The sequence below is a fragment of the Catharus ustulatus genome, chromosome 2 (genome assembly GCF_009819885.2).
Source record: "Catharus ustulatus isolate bCatUst1 chromosome 2, bCatUst1.pri.v2, whole genome shotgun sequence".
NCBI lineage: Eukaryota > Metazoa > Chordata > Aves > Passeriformes > Turdidae > Catharus > Catharus ustulatus.
Genome location: NC_046222.1, coordinates 122,608,272 through 122,624,743, shown reverse-complemented (window position 1 = coordinate 122,624,743; position 16,472 = coordinate 122,608,272). Strand labels below are relative to the sequence as shown.

The window sequence follows — 16,472 nt, the reverse complement described above, 5'->3', positions numbered from 1 at the left end:
ATATAGTATTTTAATATGTGAAGATGATATATTTATCACATTGATATTTATTGAAGCTATATGGTTCCTATAAAAGCTGACATATTATACTACATTAAAAAGTAGTTTAAAAGGGATTACAAATTGTACTATATCAAAATCATTGTGATCAATAATGAGAGCAATGTTGGATTTGTCTTTATAAATGATCTGGTGGTGGATAAAACCAGCACTGAGAGAGAAAAGAAACAGTGGGAAGGATTCCACTGTTTGATGAATGGAAAAAAAGATACTTGCCTTTCCAAACAAACTGTAGGTTTGCTGAGAAATGAAACTGGGTATTGGAAGATGAAAGAAGCAATGGGGTAAAACCATGAATTCCATAAGAATTAAAAATGCAAAGGGAGGGTTGTACATTAGAGGGCAATCTCAGGGATCAGTGTTTGGGAAGTCTGTGCCTCTCAAGTACCTCAGCAATGGGGACAGAGAGAGGGAAATGCAGATGGGAAATTGGGATAAAAAGGGAGGTGAGGCCTCCAAAAATCTGAGAGAGCCCAGGGGATGCCCCATGGCTTCTCCCTTTATTGGAATAAAGCAACAAGGATTCTCTGTGTCCTTTTTGGACAGGAACCTCTGCTGTTTGTGATTAATTTTCCTGACAGGAGCACAAGGGAGATGGGTGCTCAGAATGTCACTGTCCCCACGAGGGTGGCACAGCAGGGCACAGCCCCTGTGTCCCCAAGCCCATGGAGCACCCGCACAGGACAAGGATTGTCCCAAGGGAGAAGATTCCGGAATTCAAGGGTTGTCCAAAGAATAAGAGGACAATGACAGTGAGCTGTGCCACGGAGATGACAAAGAGCTCTCCCATGGGAAGAGAAAGGCTGAGAGAATTGGGATTGTCCAGCCTGGAGGTTTTAGGGTGACTTCATTGTGGCCTTCCAGGACCTGAAGGGAGGTGACAAGAAAGATGGAGAGACAATTTCCAAAGGATGGAGTGACAGAGCAAGAGGGAGTGACTTCAAACTAAGAGAGATGGTTTAGATTCAATATTAGGATGAGATTCTTCCCTGTGATGGTGGGGAGGGGCTGGGCTGGAATTCCCAGAGCAGCTGTGGCTGCCCCTGGATCCCTGCAATGTTCAGCTCTAGGTTGGGAATTGGGGCTGGGACAGTGGGAGGTGTCCCTGCCCACTGGATGATTTTTAATCATCCCTTCCAACCCAAACCACTCTGGGATTCTGTAACACAGAATTAATCTTCCTTCGTGTGAGGCCCTGTGGGGTCTGAGGAGCTCCCAGGGCGCCATTTTGGGCTCCAACCCCGGCCCAGGGGCTCCCATGGGCAAGAAATAAGAAATTAAAGCACAAACTGTTTTCTCACGATGTCATTTTAGTATTAGTATTAGTATTAGTATTAGTATTAGTATTCGTATTAGTATTTGTATTAGTATTCGTATTCGTATTATGTTTTTAGGCAAAAATTTGCATTTGAAACAGAGAAGTTTGGGGACACATTACCCTTTAAGACTTCTTTATATTTACACCGGTCAAGCACAGCAATGCCTCTGAGATTAAAAACAACAACAACAACAAAACACCACTCTTTTGAGGAGGTGCAAGCATTTAGCTTTTTTTCATTTTAGGTTTATTTTGATGTTTTTTGCGGTTCCCCCGCCCCGGCAGCCCCTGAGGGCGGGCGCGCGCATGCGCGGGGCGGGCGCGGCGGGAGCGCGCGGGAACCGCGGGCGGGCCGCAGGTGAGGGGTGGGGGGGGGCGGATCCGAGCGGGGGAACCGCGCCGGGATTTGGGATTTTTGGGATTTTTGACAGTGGGATTTGGGGTCCCCGCGGTCTGGAGAGCGGGACTGGGGATTCCCGGAGCTCCGGGAGCGGCCAGCAGCGCCTCTGCCCTTCCCCAGCCCGCGCAGGGCCGCCTGTGCCCGCTCGGTGTTTGGATTCCGGATGGGGATGTTACCCCCAAAAAAAGTTTTTCTCTCAAGTGTTAAACCGATGCACAGGACTTGATATCATCCTCTTGCAATCTCTAAACTGGAATTCAGCCGTAATAATCACAACTTTTTGAAACAGCCTCCCTCAAAGCATCCTGTCAATGACTGCAATTCCAGGCGCTGAGAAATCCGCGCAAAGTTTGGCCGCAAGGAACAAGAACTGATGAGGGGTTTGTTGTGTTTTGTGCAGGAAACATGAAGGTGATCACCTGTGAGATAGTGTGGCACAATAAGGAGCCGGTGTACAGCTTGGATTTCCAGCACGGAGCGGAGGGGAGGATCAATCGCCTGGCCTCGGCCGGGGTGGACACGGCCGTGAGGGTGAGCCTGGGGCTCTGGGGAGGGATCCCAAACCCGGCTGGGTTGTGTTATCAGAAATGTCAGCTTGGTTATGCTATCAAAAATATCTGCTTGGTTTCGTTATCCAGAATATCTGCTTGGTCTCGTTATCCAAAACATTGGGTTGTTGGCAGGTACGTGCCACAGGGAATGGATGGTTTCAGGGATGAGTGTAAAATTGTGCAGCTGTCTGTAGAATTATAGATTGGTTTGGGTTGGAAAGATCATCCAGAGCCACCCCTGCCATGGCAGGGACACCTCCCAATGTCCCAGCCCCAGTGTCCAACCTGGAACTGAACATTCCAGGGATCCAGGGGCAGCCACAGCTGCTCTGGCAATTCCATCCCAGCCCCTTCTCATCCTCCCAGGGAAGGATTTCATCCTAATATTCAATCTAAACCATCTCTCTTACTTTGAAGTCATTACATACATTTACATACTTCTGTAGTAGTTTGTTCCAGCTGTCTCAGATAAACTTTTTCCCTCCTCACTGGCAAATTCACCTCATTTCTCCCTGATGGTGCATATGTTTCAGGGATTTTTTGATACATATTTTAGGCCTAGAAAAGTTTCAGTTTTCTTTGACAGGAGGGCAGTGAGGGGAGGTTGGGTTCTTCTGTCATGTGTCAAGGGAAAGGAGGAGAGGAAATGGCCTCAAATGGCACCAGGGCAGGCTCAGGGTGGAGATTGGGAAAGAAAATTTCCCTGTCAGAGTGGTGAGGGTTGGGATGAGCTGCCCAGGGAGGTTTGCAGTCACTGTCTGTGGCAGTGCTCAGGAGCAGGCTGGATGTGGCCCTTGGGGACAGGCTTTGGTGGCACTGGGGGATCCTGAGGGGCTCTTCCCACCCTGATGATCGTGTGACATCACATCTTGTCCTTAACCAGATCTGGAAAGTGGAGAAAGGCCCAGATGGAAAAGCCATCGTGGAGTTCCTGTCCAACCTGGCGCGCCACACCAAGGCCGTGAACGTCGTGCGCTTCTCTCCCAGCGGGGACATCCTGGCCTCAGGAGGGGATGGTGAGAGCTGCTTCTCCTCCAGCTCATCCACCATCATTTTGGAGTTAAACTAAATGGAATCCACCTACATTGTGTTCTGCATGAGCAAAAGGGAGTGGGAAATTAAGTAGCTTCCTGTGATTTCTTCCACAGATGCTGTCATTTTGCTGTGGAAGCTGAATGAGAGCAAAGAGTTTGAGCCCTTGGGGTTTCAGGATGATGATGAAGCTCAGCTCAACAAGGAGAACTGGGCAGTCATTAAAACTTTGAGGTAATTTATTATTTGATGAGTTTGCTTTTCTTTTGCATTTTGCTTTTGCCACGTGGTGCAGTTTTCAGTGTGTGTACAACTCCAGTGCTGTCTACAGTTTGCTTGCTCTGATATTAATCCTTTTAACTCCCTGTTGATGGGACTCAGAAAAAGGAGGGAGATATTTTAAATAATCAGGTCAAGGGACAATGGTTTTAAGCTGAAGGAGCAGTTCTTGGCTGAGCTTGATGTGAGAATAGTTGCAGAAGTGCTTAAAGCACCAATAGAAGCCTTTATTTGCCTCTTGATATTTTTTTAACTTTTTTAAACCTATTTTTTTTTTCATAAAACTCATATTTACACATAGCTTTTAATTTTCAAATGAATAACTGGTTTCTCCTGCCTTCTAGAGGCCACTTGGAAGATGTGTATGATATTTGTTGGACCTCTGATGGAAATTACATGGCATCTGCTTCTGTGGATAACACAGCAATCATGTGGGATGTCAATAAAGGTAAATGCTGCACTGGTCCCTTGGAATTCCACATCTTCTCCACCTTGGAGTATTTAGGAGATAACTTCACACATTTTTTTACTCCCAAACATTTTCTGTATTCCCTACTCCACTTTTTGGTGCAGCATGGCCTCAGCTCTGCTTGGCTTTTCCTTTTGAAAGTTTATTTTCTTTGAAACTTGTCAGCTTCTGGTATTTCTTTGCAAGAAAGCAGCACTTAAATAATAGGAAAAATCCCAACAGTATTCAGCAAAATATTTCTGAAATCCTCTGTAACTTTGTCTCATCAAAGTATTTCTGAAATTCTGAAATTGCTTTATGTGTGAAATGTTTGGAAACACGTTTGAATTTATGATCTGAAAGCTGTTTGTACTTTCAGGACAGAAAGTTTCAATATTTAATGAGCACAAGAGTTATGTCCAAGGAGTAACCTGGGATCCTCTAGGCCAGTATATTGCAACCCTGAGTTGTGACAGGTGAGCTGTTGGTCTCAGTGTTTTTCCTGAATATTCCTTTTTCCAGGAGGATGAGTTAAAAGGAAGGATGCCACATAAACATGAGGTTTTGTTTTATTCACTTTGTTGTGTAAGCGAGTTGAGGTGAAAGTAAAATGATATTTTAGTTCATTTTTTGCCTTGTGGTAAATGATTCCTGCAGTCTCTCTTAGCAGCAAATAAATTTTGTAGGAGTCCTCCTTTAGGAAATGAGTTTTCATGTTATTGATATTGTTAAGAGAGTGCTGTATGGTCATGTTAATGAGCTGATAAATTGATCCTTGGGGATGGAGGAGCCTGGAAAGTGGAAGGTGTCCCTGCCATGGCAGGGGTGGAATTAAATGATCTTTAAGGTCCCTTCCAGCCCAGAGCATTCCATGATGATATAACTGATGGAGATGTAGTTTATTTTTAGGGTGAGTTCCACCCTTGAGGAGCCTACAGTGCAGGAACAGCCTGGTTCCTAATTCCCTTATTCCTCCAGAAATCCTTGTGCTAGGACTTCCCAAACCTTGTGGAGCCCAAGCATTGCAAGGGGCTCATTGCTTCTTCAGTCATTAAAGCACCTCCCTCTGGTGCTACCTCATGAGGAGAATTTTAATTAATGTTAATTGGTGGTCCAGGTGCTGACTGAGAAGGGAGGTCTTGGGGCATTTTAGGAAACTTGAGGTGAAAGGAAGCTGCTCATAGGAAAGGCTGGGATTGTTCAGCCTGCACAGGAGAAGCTTTGGGCTGAGCTCAGGATGACCTGAAGGAGCTGCAGGAAACCTGGAGAGAGACAATTCCCAAGGGAACACAGGGAATGGCTTCAGACTAAAAGCTTGTAGGGTTAGGTGGGACACTGGGGAAAAATTTCATCCCTGTGAGGGTGGGGAGGGGCTGGGATGGAATTCCCAGAGCAGCTGTGGCTGCCCCTGGATCTCTGGAATGTTCAGTTCCAGGTTGAACACTGGAGCAGCCTGGCACAGTGGGAGGTGTCCCTGCCTGGGGAAATGGCTGATTTTTCATGTCCCTCCCAACCCAAAGCATTCCATGGCTCCCTGCTGGCTGACTCTGCTCTCCCTCCCAGGGTCCTGCGAGTTTACAGCACCCAGACCAAGCGCGTGGCCTTCAACGTCACCAAGATGCCATCGGGCTCAGGAGCTGAAGGAGAGGTGGGTGGTGAGGCTGGGGCTGGAAATTCTGCTGGGGGCTGCTTTAGCTCAACTTTCTGTTCCCTGAAACCAAAGGATGGAATATTTTCCATTCAAATAATCCTTATGTCACAGAATCATCAGGGTTGGAAGAGATCTTCACCCTCATCCACTCCCATATTTAGGACAACCTGGCACTGCAGTCTCAATCCCAGGGAAAACATGGAATAAATCTACCTGGAAACCACCTGCAGCCCCATGGGAGTCAAAAGGGAGTAAGGACAACCAGCATGGGGTGACTGAGGGCAAATTGGGGATCAGCAGCAAGGCCAAGAATGGAAAAGGTTTTTGCACCTCAAATTCTGTGGCCACCATCACCCCCAAACCACAGCCCCAAAAGTTCTTGCTGATGAAAGCAGTAACACAATCCCTTAAGTTATAAAAGTTAAAAATAGTGTGGAAAAAATAGTTCTGAACAAGAAAAGCTTCAAACATGCCTGGCAGTAGCTGGGAGTTTGTTAATGGATGTGACACAGTAATAATGTTTTAAAGTTAACAGCCTGGAATTTTCAAGAAGGTAGTTAGGTTTTGAAGAAAAATATGAATTAGGGATAATTTAGGGAATTCTAACCCTAAGAGAGAAAACAAAGAGCTTTTTTTTCTCCCAAACAGCTTGAAGTGATGGTAAAATAACACCTCCAAGCTGGCTGTAACTTTCCTAATTCCTTCTATTGACTCTTTTTCTTCTGGGGGGAAAACATTTGTAAGAGTTTTGTAGACACTGAAGACCAGGCCTGAGAGCAGGCACTCTGCCATGAGAGTTGTTCCCTTTCAACCTCTAATCCTGGGCTTAGAAGGAGCTGCCTGAGCAGCACTGGGTGTTAAATAATGTTGTTCTCCAGGTTATGACTATTTTTTATTTTCTGATGGCTGGTTTGAGGTGACAGCTCTGGGAATGTTTTGCTTTGCAGCTCAAGAGGGATCAAGGAACTATTTTTCTTAGCTGTGAAGAATTTATAACGATCTTGAAGGAGCCATGGCTTTTAAAAAGGTCTCATTTGAAAAGCTCCATCAGGCTGGAGTGTCCAGGTGGATGTTTTGTGTTGCTGGGGCTGCAGCTGGCACACTGCTGGCCTTTCCCACCATCCTGTTTTTGTTTTGCAGGCGAGGAGCTTTCGGATGTTCCACGACGACAGCATGAAGTCGTTCTTCCGCCGGCTCAGCTTCACTCCTGATGGCTCCTACCTGCTCACTCCAGGTGTGGGGACATCTCCTGGCACTTGGGTGGTGGCACTGAGGGTGGAAAACATTCCCAAGGTCATGACTGGAGTCCTAACTATGCCCCATGGCCACCTTGTCACCCTGAGTGCCACCTCCAGGTGCCACCTGCAGGGATGGGCACTGCAAACCTCCCTGGGCGCTTCCAATCCCTGAGCTCCCTTTGGCATTTTGCTGAATAAATTGCAACACCAGAAGTCTTAAAATAGAAATGAAGGATTGATTGAGTGGATTAATTAATGAGTGGTTTCTGCATTCAGAATAAAACCACCCTGCAAGGAGGGATCACTGTGTCCCTGTCCAAACCCTGCTTTTATTGATGTCTGGCAACATCAAAAAACAGCTTTGAAGAGAAAAGTGTGTAAGGGAAACAAAACCAGCACTAAATAAATATTTGGGATGCCTTTTAAAGTTGTATTCAGTTTTGCCTGACTGACAAGCCTAATTCCTGGGAATGAGGATGTTTCTGGAGAAGCCTGATTCCCAGGAATTGCAATGTTCATGGACACAAGGTGCTCAGGAGCTCTGAGGTGATGAGTTCATTTTGGAGAAGCCTAATTCCCAGGAATTGCAATGTTCATGGACACAAGGTGTGGCTCAGGAGCTTTTTGAGGTGATGAGTGATTTTGGAGATTCCTAATTCCCAGGAATTGCAGTGTTCATGGACACAAGGTGTGTGCTCAGGAGCTCTCTGAGGTGATGAATGATTTTGGAGATTCCTAATTCCCAGGAATTGCAATGTTTATGGATACAGGGTGTGGCTCAGGAGCTTTTTGAGGTGATGAATGATTTTGGAGAAGCCTGATTCCTAGGAATTGCAATGTTTATGGACACAAGGAGCTCTCTGAGGAGCTGAGTGATTTTGGAACCTCTGTTTTTGCAGCTGGCTGTGTGGAATCGGGAGAGAACGTTACAAACACCACCTATGTTTTCTCCAGAAACAATCTTAAAAGGTAGGGCTTTGGTGAGATAAAAACCTGTTTTTATTTAAAAACAACCAATTCACACAGTGCAGATGTGTTTTCTGAACTGCTGCTCTCCCTGCAGGCCCGTGGGTCACCTGCCCTGTCCTGGCAAGGGAACTCTGGCTGTTCGCTGCTGCCCTGTGTACTTTGAGCTGAGAGGAGCTTCTGCTAAAGGTTTGGGGAGCTTCAGGGGCTGGGAATTCCCAGCAAATCTGGGAAAAGATGTGGCTGGACACTGTTTTATGCCCCAGCTTTTCAGCATTCCTCTGAGACAGTGCTGTACCACATCTGAGAGGTTGTTTCCTCATTCTGAGGCCCTCACGAGTGGCTTTTGGTGGAGTGGATAAATGTTGTTCCTTGCAGAAACACTGAGAAATATTTTCCTTGAACTGTTAACCATTTTGTGTTCAAAAAAAAAATAACCTGGTTTAGCACCAGAGCAGCAATGCAGTGAAATAATTCCTGTTAGTCTCAGCTGCCCACATCACAAGGGTTGGAATAGTTTGCTACAACCACTGGTGTTTATTCAGGGAAACGGTGCTGGTGTTACTGGGCAGAACAGGAATTCTGAGCTGGGGACAGGATTATGTGAAATTGCACAAGAATTTATTTTTATTTATTGAGTCCAGCTTTATTGTGGGTCCAGGAGTGTTTATATTTTAACAACACTGACATTACTCTGGTGGAAAGGCAGAGCTTGGCTCCTTTCTTCAAAGGTTAAATTTGTAATATTCCTTACAGGATTTACCTGTTCTAGTCTCATCATAATTTTAAAATAGTAATGAATAAATTCAATCATCATTTTAGATCCATGGTGTTGCAAAGGAGGGAAATGAGGGTCTGCAGTTGGTCTCTGTAGCTTCTTTAAAGGGAGATTTTAATATAAAAGTTCATGAAAAATTCCAGCTGGAAAATACAGGGAAAAATTTACAAAACAAAACAGCAGCAATCCAGAGGGAGAAAGCTGCCAGTTATTTATTTTTTTCAAGTAAGAAAATAAAGAGTAAATTTTGGACAACAGAAATGTTATATTTTTAAAATTTTAAAATCAGTGTTTATACTGCTTGATGATGTAATTTTATTGAAATTAATGGCTAAATGCAGTCACCACCTTGCAATAAATACAAGAGAATTCTCACTTTGATTTCTTTGCAGATGAAATCAGTCCCAAGTCCCCCCCTGCCCTGTTTAACCTCCCCTACCGATTGGTGTTTGCTGTTGCTTCTGAAGATTCTGTGCTTTTCTATGACACTGAGCAGTCCTTCCCCTTTGGTTATGTCTCCAACATCCATTACCACACCCTGAGTGACATTTCATGGTAAGGAATTGTATTCCTGACATTTACATTGCTGGGGGAAATGTCCTTTTTCCATGTCCAGTCCTGCACAGCACTTTGGGTCTTGCCTTGGGTTTATATTTCATTTATAACACATGTGGTCACTGCTCTGTAAATTAGAGAATTATGGCTGTTAATCAGGGTGAGGCTTGAAATAAAATCTTGGCCTTTAATGGGAAAAAAATAAATCCCCAACAGGTCCAGTGATGGATCCTTCCTGGCCATTTCCTCCACGGATGGGTACTGCTCCTTTGTCACCTTCGAGGAGGATGAGCTGGGAGTGCCCCTGAAGGAGAAGCCCCAGCTCCATGTCAGGACTCCTGCTGCAGCAGCAGACAAGAAAACCAAGAAGAACCAGTCCCACAAAGTGATTTCTCCAGGCTCCAGGCTGGCAGAGGGGACTCCTCCCAGCAAGGATCCCCCACTCCAACCCCAAACTCCCAGCAGTGCTGGGAAGGAGCTGCCTTCCACCCCTGTTGGCATCAAAGCCACCCCAGTGCCATCCTCAGAGGAGAGGAGAAGCACCCAGAGCAGCAGAAACCCCCAGCCCAGGAGGGTCACCCTCACCACTCTGCAATCCTGTTTCAAAACACCCAGGTGAGAGATTTAAGATTTATGCTTGTGCTGCAAGTGAGAGGTCAAAACATCTCCTGAATGTGGAGCTTTTGGAATTCACCTGACCCTTCACAATTCAGCTGTCTGTCTTGGCCAGGAGTTGGATTTTGATCCTTCCAGCTCAGGATATCCTGTGGTTCTGTCTTCAGGTGCTGTTTTCTGTACAAAAATGAAGCCTTGAGCTGCCAAGAACTCTTTAAACACCCTTCTGGCAAAGAGGATTTTAAGAAGAGTGCAAGTGTAGACAGGCCCTCAGTGTGGGACATAATTTTTTAGGTGACTTCCCAAAGGATGTAATTTTTTAGAAATTGCCAGTAATCCAGATATTGATTGAGCACCCTGCTCCACTGGAAGGTGGCCTTGCCCATGGCAGGGGGTTGGAAGCTCCATTCAGCTTGTAAAAAGAAGGGAAAATGTGCAGTAAAATATTTCTGAGCTACCTTTGCAGTTAACTGATTCTATATGAATTAAATCTTGAAGTGAAATACTCGTGGAGATGATGTCTAAAAAGCAATTTAACTGTTTTCTGTTCTTCCAAAGGAGAATAAACTTGATTTCCTTGAAGCCAGACACCCCAACCTCTGCATATCCAGAGCCAGCTCCCACCCCTCCTTCCTCAGAACAGGAGCATGGTGAGTTTTTGTGACTCTTAATACCAGCCAAGCCTCTTCCCACACAGGTTTTTCCATTATAGATTTATATTGTGAAAAATAGCAAATTCTAAAGCTCCTTCATTGTTTTGATGTGTCTGGAAGGAGCTTTGGGCAACCAAATTTATATTTGAGAAACCAAATATAAATTAATGGCTGGGATGTTCTCCAGCTTTTAAAGACTTTTGTACTTCCATCTTATCATTGTTGCAGGTGCTGGACTCTCTCAGGCTGGGATTTCTTTTAATCTGAATTTATTTATTTGAAATGATTTTCCTTTCTGCTTCTTCCAGAGAGGCCACTGCCATCTGATGAAAGCCTTCAAGCTCCCCCAGCACCAAAACGTGCCAGGATTGAGGAATTGTCCCCTCCTGCACCTGCTGGAGACCAAACCAGCCCTGAGCCCAACAAATAAAGGCTGAGCACACCCCTCAGAGCCTGAAATCACAGCTGCCATGTCTGAGTGCATTTTTTGTTGCTAAAATTCCATCCTCAATTCCCAGCTCCAGTTCCCTGTTTGATGTAGAACTGTGAAGAAACTGCCAGTAGAAGACCCAGGTTTCAGGAATGGGGTTCTGCAGCAGGAGTGACTTCAAGAATAAAGAAATCAGGGAAATGTGGGGATTAAAAATCCATCCAGTAAGATGGGAGTCTCCATCAGAGTCCTTAAAGTATTGTGTCTTCCAGGAACTGTCTGGCAAAAAGAATCAAATACATTAATAAGATTTGATGTGGTTCAGGACCTAAAAAAAGAGAAAATTGTGTGATTTGGTTTATTTGTGTAGAAAAATGCTCCCCATTATCTGTGGGGTGGAGCTGATTCAAAGCAAAGCTCAGGGCTGGGATGTGGAAGCAGAAATGGGAAACTTGAACTGCAAGAAACAAGAAAACAAAAAGAAGAAATCCTCTGAAGAGCTGCTGAAAGTTCTTTTAGTTTAATTTCTGCCTTAAAAAAGAAATGTAGGTGTGAGATTTTCCTGAGGCAGCAGGATTTGAATTTTACATTGAAATTTCCCCTTTCTTTTTCCCCCAGCTTAACTCGCTCAGCCAATAAAACACAATCCAGTGGATGGGAAACTTCTACACTTACAATTTCTTTTTAGCATTTCATACTTCATAAAAGCAGAAATATAAATGTTCCAGAAGTGACTCACAAAAATCTCACAGGGAGGAAATATTAACAAACACCTCTGTCAGGTCTTCAGGCAAATGAACTCTTGCCTCCAGTTAAATTTCAACAATTAATAAAGCAAAAGGTTGTAGGAAACTTGATGGGATCTTTGTTTTCTCACTCTGATGAGGATGGATCTTCATTAGACTTAATTAAATCTGGGTTTTCTTCTAGGGAAGAATTATAAAGAGTTAATTTTATTTCTCTGGCTTCCTCATAGATCTTTTAAAGGATGATTTGTGTGTCCTAATTCTGCTTTTTTTTTTTTTTTAACATCTTGTTCCACAGGAATTTTGAGGTAATGGCACCAGGGGTTCCAAATAGAATTTGTAATTTTTTAGACTGGTTTCAAATAGAATTTGCAATTTTTCAGATGGGTTTCAAATAGAAAATGCAATTTTTCAGATGGGTTTCAAATGGATTTTGTAACTTTTTAGCTGGGTTGAGGATTCATTATTATCTTGTTCCTGAAAAGACTTTTTGCTGTGTAATAATGGTTAAATTTTAGACAGCTGTGCTGTTAAAGTTTTAATTTTTAGCTACCCAGCTGTCAATATTAATTTATCTTTTCATTCATTAACAACTGATCAAAATTTGCTTGATCCTTGCCCATGGATTCCAGACAGAATCTCTGAATTTTTCTGCCCATTCCCTGTGTTTAGTTGAGAGGTTTTATGTGGGGTTTTTTCACATTTTTTGCCACAAAACTCCAATTTCTTACTCTCCTGCCAGCAGGTGACAGCATTCCCTAAAGCAAGCTGAGCAAAAAACTCCACAATTCCATCCTCCAGATGTTTTTCATGCTTTTTACTTTTATTTTGTTCTACCAACTGATAACTTCAGGCTTCTTTCCACGTGGGAATGGATGATCTTTAAAGTTCCTTCCAACCCAAAGCATTCCATGATTCCATGATAAATAAAATGAACCATAAATATGAATATTTAGAAATTTTTGGAAATCTTTTTTTCCAAAAGGGAAAACCCTCTTTATTGTTCCCTCCCACATCTTAAACCTTAAACTGGAGGAGGGCAGGGTTTGATGGGATTTTGGGAATTAGGAATTGTTCCCTGGGTGGGGATGGGATGGAATTGCCAGAGCAGCTGTGGCTGCCCCTGGATCCCTGGAATAATTAAAAAAGTTCACAGCTTTCTGTCTGGAAATTGGGCAGAAATTTGGGCTCTTCCAACGCCTGGGAAAAATTTATCCTGAAAGGAGAGGAACCTGTTTGTGTCTTTTGTTGCCATCTTTTCTGGGAGGGCTGAACCCCCCAAATCTTGTTGTTTGTGCTCCAATTATTTGTGTTTTCCAATATTTTCCTTGCAGGAAAGCTTCCTTTTGAAGGGAATTATTTCTCTGTGCATTTTTCCTCCTCAAGATCTGAGTTTTAAGCACAATAATGCTAAATTTTGATGTTAAATAATGTCAGGTTTTGTCTCAGCATAAACTTCTCCCCTTCAGCCCCTAAAAGTAAATAAATAAGCTGGGCAGGGTTTTTTTGGTTTGATTTCTGCCAAGCTGAAATAAGGAATTTTGAAGTGATGTTTGCTGGGGGAAATGGCTGTGGGATCTCAAAAAATGGTACTTTGAGCTCCCTGAGTGCTCCTCCTGCTAACCAGGAGCTGCAGGAACCTCTGGATATTTTTATTTTCCCTTCTTGCACCAGCTGGATGTGCTTACAAAGAAATAGCAGGGCAGGGAAGAAAGTTTAAAGTGGATTTATTCTGCAAGGAGAGGAGGTGTTAGCTGTGTGCTCCAGTATTGGAAATTCGAAATTCCTAAAAAAATCTGCATCTCTGCTGGTTGGATCAGCAGGAATAGCACAAAACACCTTCCTGCTGCAATATTTTACTGGATAAAACATAATTCTGAGCAGATAGTGCAGGAAAAAGATGGGTTATTGTCCATGGCAATTATTCCTTGGAATGGGAAATTCTGGGTAGTGGGAAGGAGTGGGGATAAAACAACTTCAGTTTATGGTCAGGCAAGGTTTTCCACCAAAAAAATTGGAGAACTTTGCCAGGACCTGGGATGTGCTGGTTCCTGGAGCAGGTGAGGGGGTAAATTCACCATTGATTCTGTTCCCTCTCAGCTTCCTGGAAGAAGAAATCTTCCAAATAAATCACAAAATTTGGAATGTTTGGGTTGGGAGGGACCTTAAAGCTCATCAGTGAGCAGGGACACCTCCCACAGCCCCAGTGTCCAACCTGGAACTGAACATTCCATGGAACAGCTGGGAGTTCCTGTCCTTGGATTTTTCTTGTCAGTGTAGAACCTGGTGTGATACTGCACAGAGGTATAATAAACTAATAAAAACTATAATAAAATCACTGAAAAATCACAAATTATTCCAGCAGTCAGGATAAAGTAATTCAAGGAACATTTAAATTTCATTTTCAAACCATGTCAAATATGAAGAGTATTGAAACTGATTCCTTGGCCTTTTTTTCTTCCTTCTTGTTTCTGCAGGAAGAGGGGATTTTCACTTGTAGAATTTCTGCCTGGATAACTCAGGATGAATTTTGGAGTGAGGTTTTCAATATGATCTCTAAATCCCTGAGGATAAGGAGCACAGTCAGAGGTGTGGTATCACCTTACCCATTTCATACCTGTAAAAATAATCATTCTAATTATATCCTGTAATAGTAACAACTTGAAACACTGTCTCTGAGCTTTAGCAGCAGGATCCATCTGATTTCTGATTAATAAATTCAGGCTCATGCCTGAGCCTTTGCTGGGAGCAGCCACATGATGGCAACATTGCTAATCTTTAACTTTGCTCGTGGAAGCAGCTCCTGGAGCTGGGCAAGGGGTGGAGCTCTGAACTTCTCAGGGTTTGGAGGAAACTTTCTTTAATGGGACAATTCCCAAGGGATGGAGTGATGGGAAAAGGGGGAATGGCCTCAGACTGACAGGGATAGATGGGATTTGGGGAGGGAATTCTTTATGATGAGGGTGGTGAAGCACAGGTGTCCCAGGAGTTGTGGAATTCCCATCCCTGCCCAAGGCCAGGTTGGACACTGGGGCTGGAGCAGCTGGGACAGTGGGAGGTGTCCCTGGATGATTTTTAAGGTCCCTTCCACCCCAACCATTCCATGATTCCATGAAATCAAACCACCTCAGAGACACTTCACAGCTCTCAGCTCAACAGGTTTTGAAGAGGCACGAGGAGAAAATGCCACTTTCCCTTTTCCCCCTCATTTTTTTCTTTTTTTCCCCCTTTAATGAGCTGCAGCAAAACTTGTAAAAGGCTTTTCCCCAAGCAATTCCTGAATTGGTGCAACTCTGAAACAGGAGAACAGGATCTGGCACTGCTGAAGGAGCTCAACCAAATTCAAGCAAGATCTTCATGAATGCCCTTAGATCCTGAACATGATAAATATGGGCGAGTTTTGGTGGAGACTGGAAGAAAAATGTGTCCTTTCAGCCAAAGTAACTCTCATCCTGACAAACATTTTGCTGGATTGTTATTTGAATGAATATTTAATATAAAACATGCAACCTGCTCTAATAAGAGCACATTCATAATTTTGAGCAGGCGAGCCCTGTCCAAAATTCCCTTGGCTTTGCTCTGGGTAAGGAATAACTTAAGAAGGAAATGTTGGACTGCAGCTACTCTTGGCTGAAGGACACAGTACAGCAGGAACAGCTGTGGAAGCAGATTTACTGCAAGAAAGTGAGGCTGCTAAAATCCTGACACTACTTTGATTTTTTTTTTCTGTTGTTTTTATTTTTTTTTAAATGAAAAAGTCCAATATAGAGTTTATGACTTTTCATAGAGTTATTTATTTTAGGAATGAGAGAGCTGCCAAACACAGCAGGTAGTTACTACCCAATTCAGACTGTGTTTAAATAGGGAAGGAGCTATTGGCTGCATCCTTTGGGATTGTGTGATTAACCCACAGGGAGCTGGAGGTGACTTTTTCCAGAGGCTTTCAGGTGGAACATGAGTGGGAGTTTGCTCCCTTGGAGTGGAGTGGAGCTGGAATCAGATGTAGCAGATAATTCAGCTCGTCCTGAAATGATTTCTCTACTGAAATGAGCTTTTCCTTTGGACAGGGGAGATGGAGATGCTGGAGATAACCTGGAGCTGGGATGGAGATTCAGTCTCTGCCTCTGTTCCAGACATGGATCTTTCCTGGAGAGGGTGGGGAAGGTTCTGGAGAGTCAATCCTGGGAGGAGCAGCTGAGGGGGCTGGGGAGGCTCAGCCTGGAGCAAAGGAGGCTCAAGGACTTTTCACTCTGCCTGACAGGAGGTTGCAGTGAGGTGAGGGATTGGATTCTTCTTCCAGGGAACAAGGGATAGGAAGAGAGGAAAAGGCCTCAAGATGTTCCTGGGGAGGCTCAGGTTGGACACCAGGAGGAATTTCTGCATGGACAGGGTTGTCAAGCATTGGAAAAAGCTGCCCAGGGAGGTTTGCAGTGCCCATCCCTGCAGGTGGCACCTGGAGGTGGGGACAAGGTGGGGATGGGACACAGCTGGGACTGCCTGGGCTGGGAGGGATTTTCAACCTCAGGGATTTGGGATTCTGTGACTCCTGTACTCAGGAGGGAGGCTCAGGCTGCTGTGCCCCAGCTGAGCTGCCCAGGAGTCCTTGGTGTGAACTTTGGGGGTGACTCTCCCTGAGCATCCCATGCCTGGCAGAACTTTGGGATCAGCTCCTGTCCCCTGCTGTTCCCAGTCAGCTCTGGCATCTCAGGCTGGTCTGGGGGGTGAGAGGGTTCAGCCCCATCCCAACCCACA

The 16,472-nt window shown here is 44.3% G+C and overlaps 1 protein-coding gene across 1 annotated transcript; it reads left to right on the top strand.

Moving 5' to 3' along the window:
* The first annotated feature begins 1,699 nt into the window (after positions 1 to 1,699).
* On the top strand, positions 1,700 to 11,797 carry CHAF1B (chromatin assembly factor 1 subunit B). Its single transcript, XM_033052099.1, has 14 exons — positions 1,700 to 1,736; positions 2,179 to 2,309; positions 3,213 to 3,345; positions 3,478 to 3,595; positions 3,985 to 4,088; positions 4,468 to 4,564; positions 5,652 to 5,736; positions 6,880 to 6,973; positions 7,877 to 7,946; positions 8,041 to 8,132; positions 9,114 to 9,276; positions 9,493 to 9,891; positions 10,450 to 10,541; positions 10,853 to 11,797. The coding sequence occupies exons 2-14, from the start codon at positions 2,184 to 2,186 to the stop codon at positions 10,972 to 10,974; spliced, it is 1,695 nt and encodes a 564-aa protein (XP_032907990.1). The 5' UTR covers positions 1,700 to 1,736; positions 2,179 to 2,183; the 3' UTR covers positions 10,975 to 11,797.
* Positions 11,798 to 16,472: the final 4,675 nt, after the last annotated feature.

Bases quoted from the DNA above. Each gene is read 5' to 3' on its own strand.
- CHAF1B (XM_033052099.1), top strand. From the start codon at position 2,184: ATGAAGGTGATCACCTGTGAGATAGTGTGGCACAATAAGGAGCCGGTG. The intron at 5,737-6,879 runs GTGGGTGGTGAG...TTTGTTTTGCAG, and splicing joins GCTCAGGAGCTGAAGGAGAG to GCGAGGAGCTTTCGGATGTT. The intron at 9,892-10,449 runs GTGAGAGATTTA...GTTCTTCCAAAG, and splicing joins TCCTGTTTCAAAACACCCAG to GAGAATAAACTTGATTTCCT.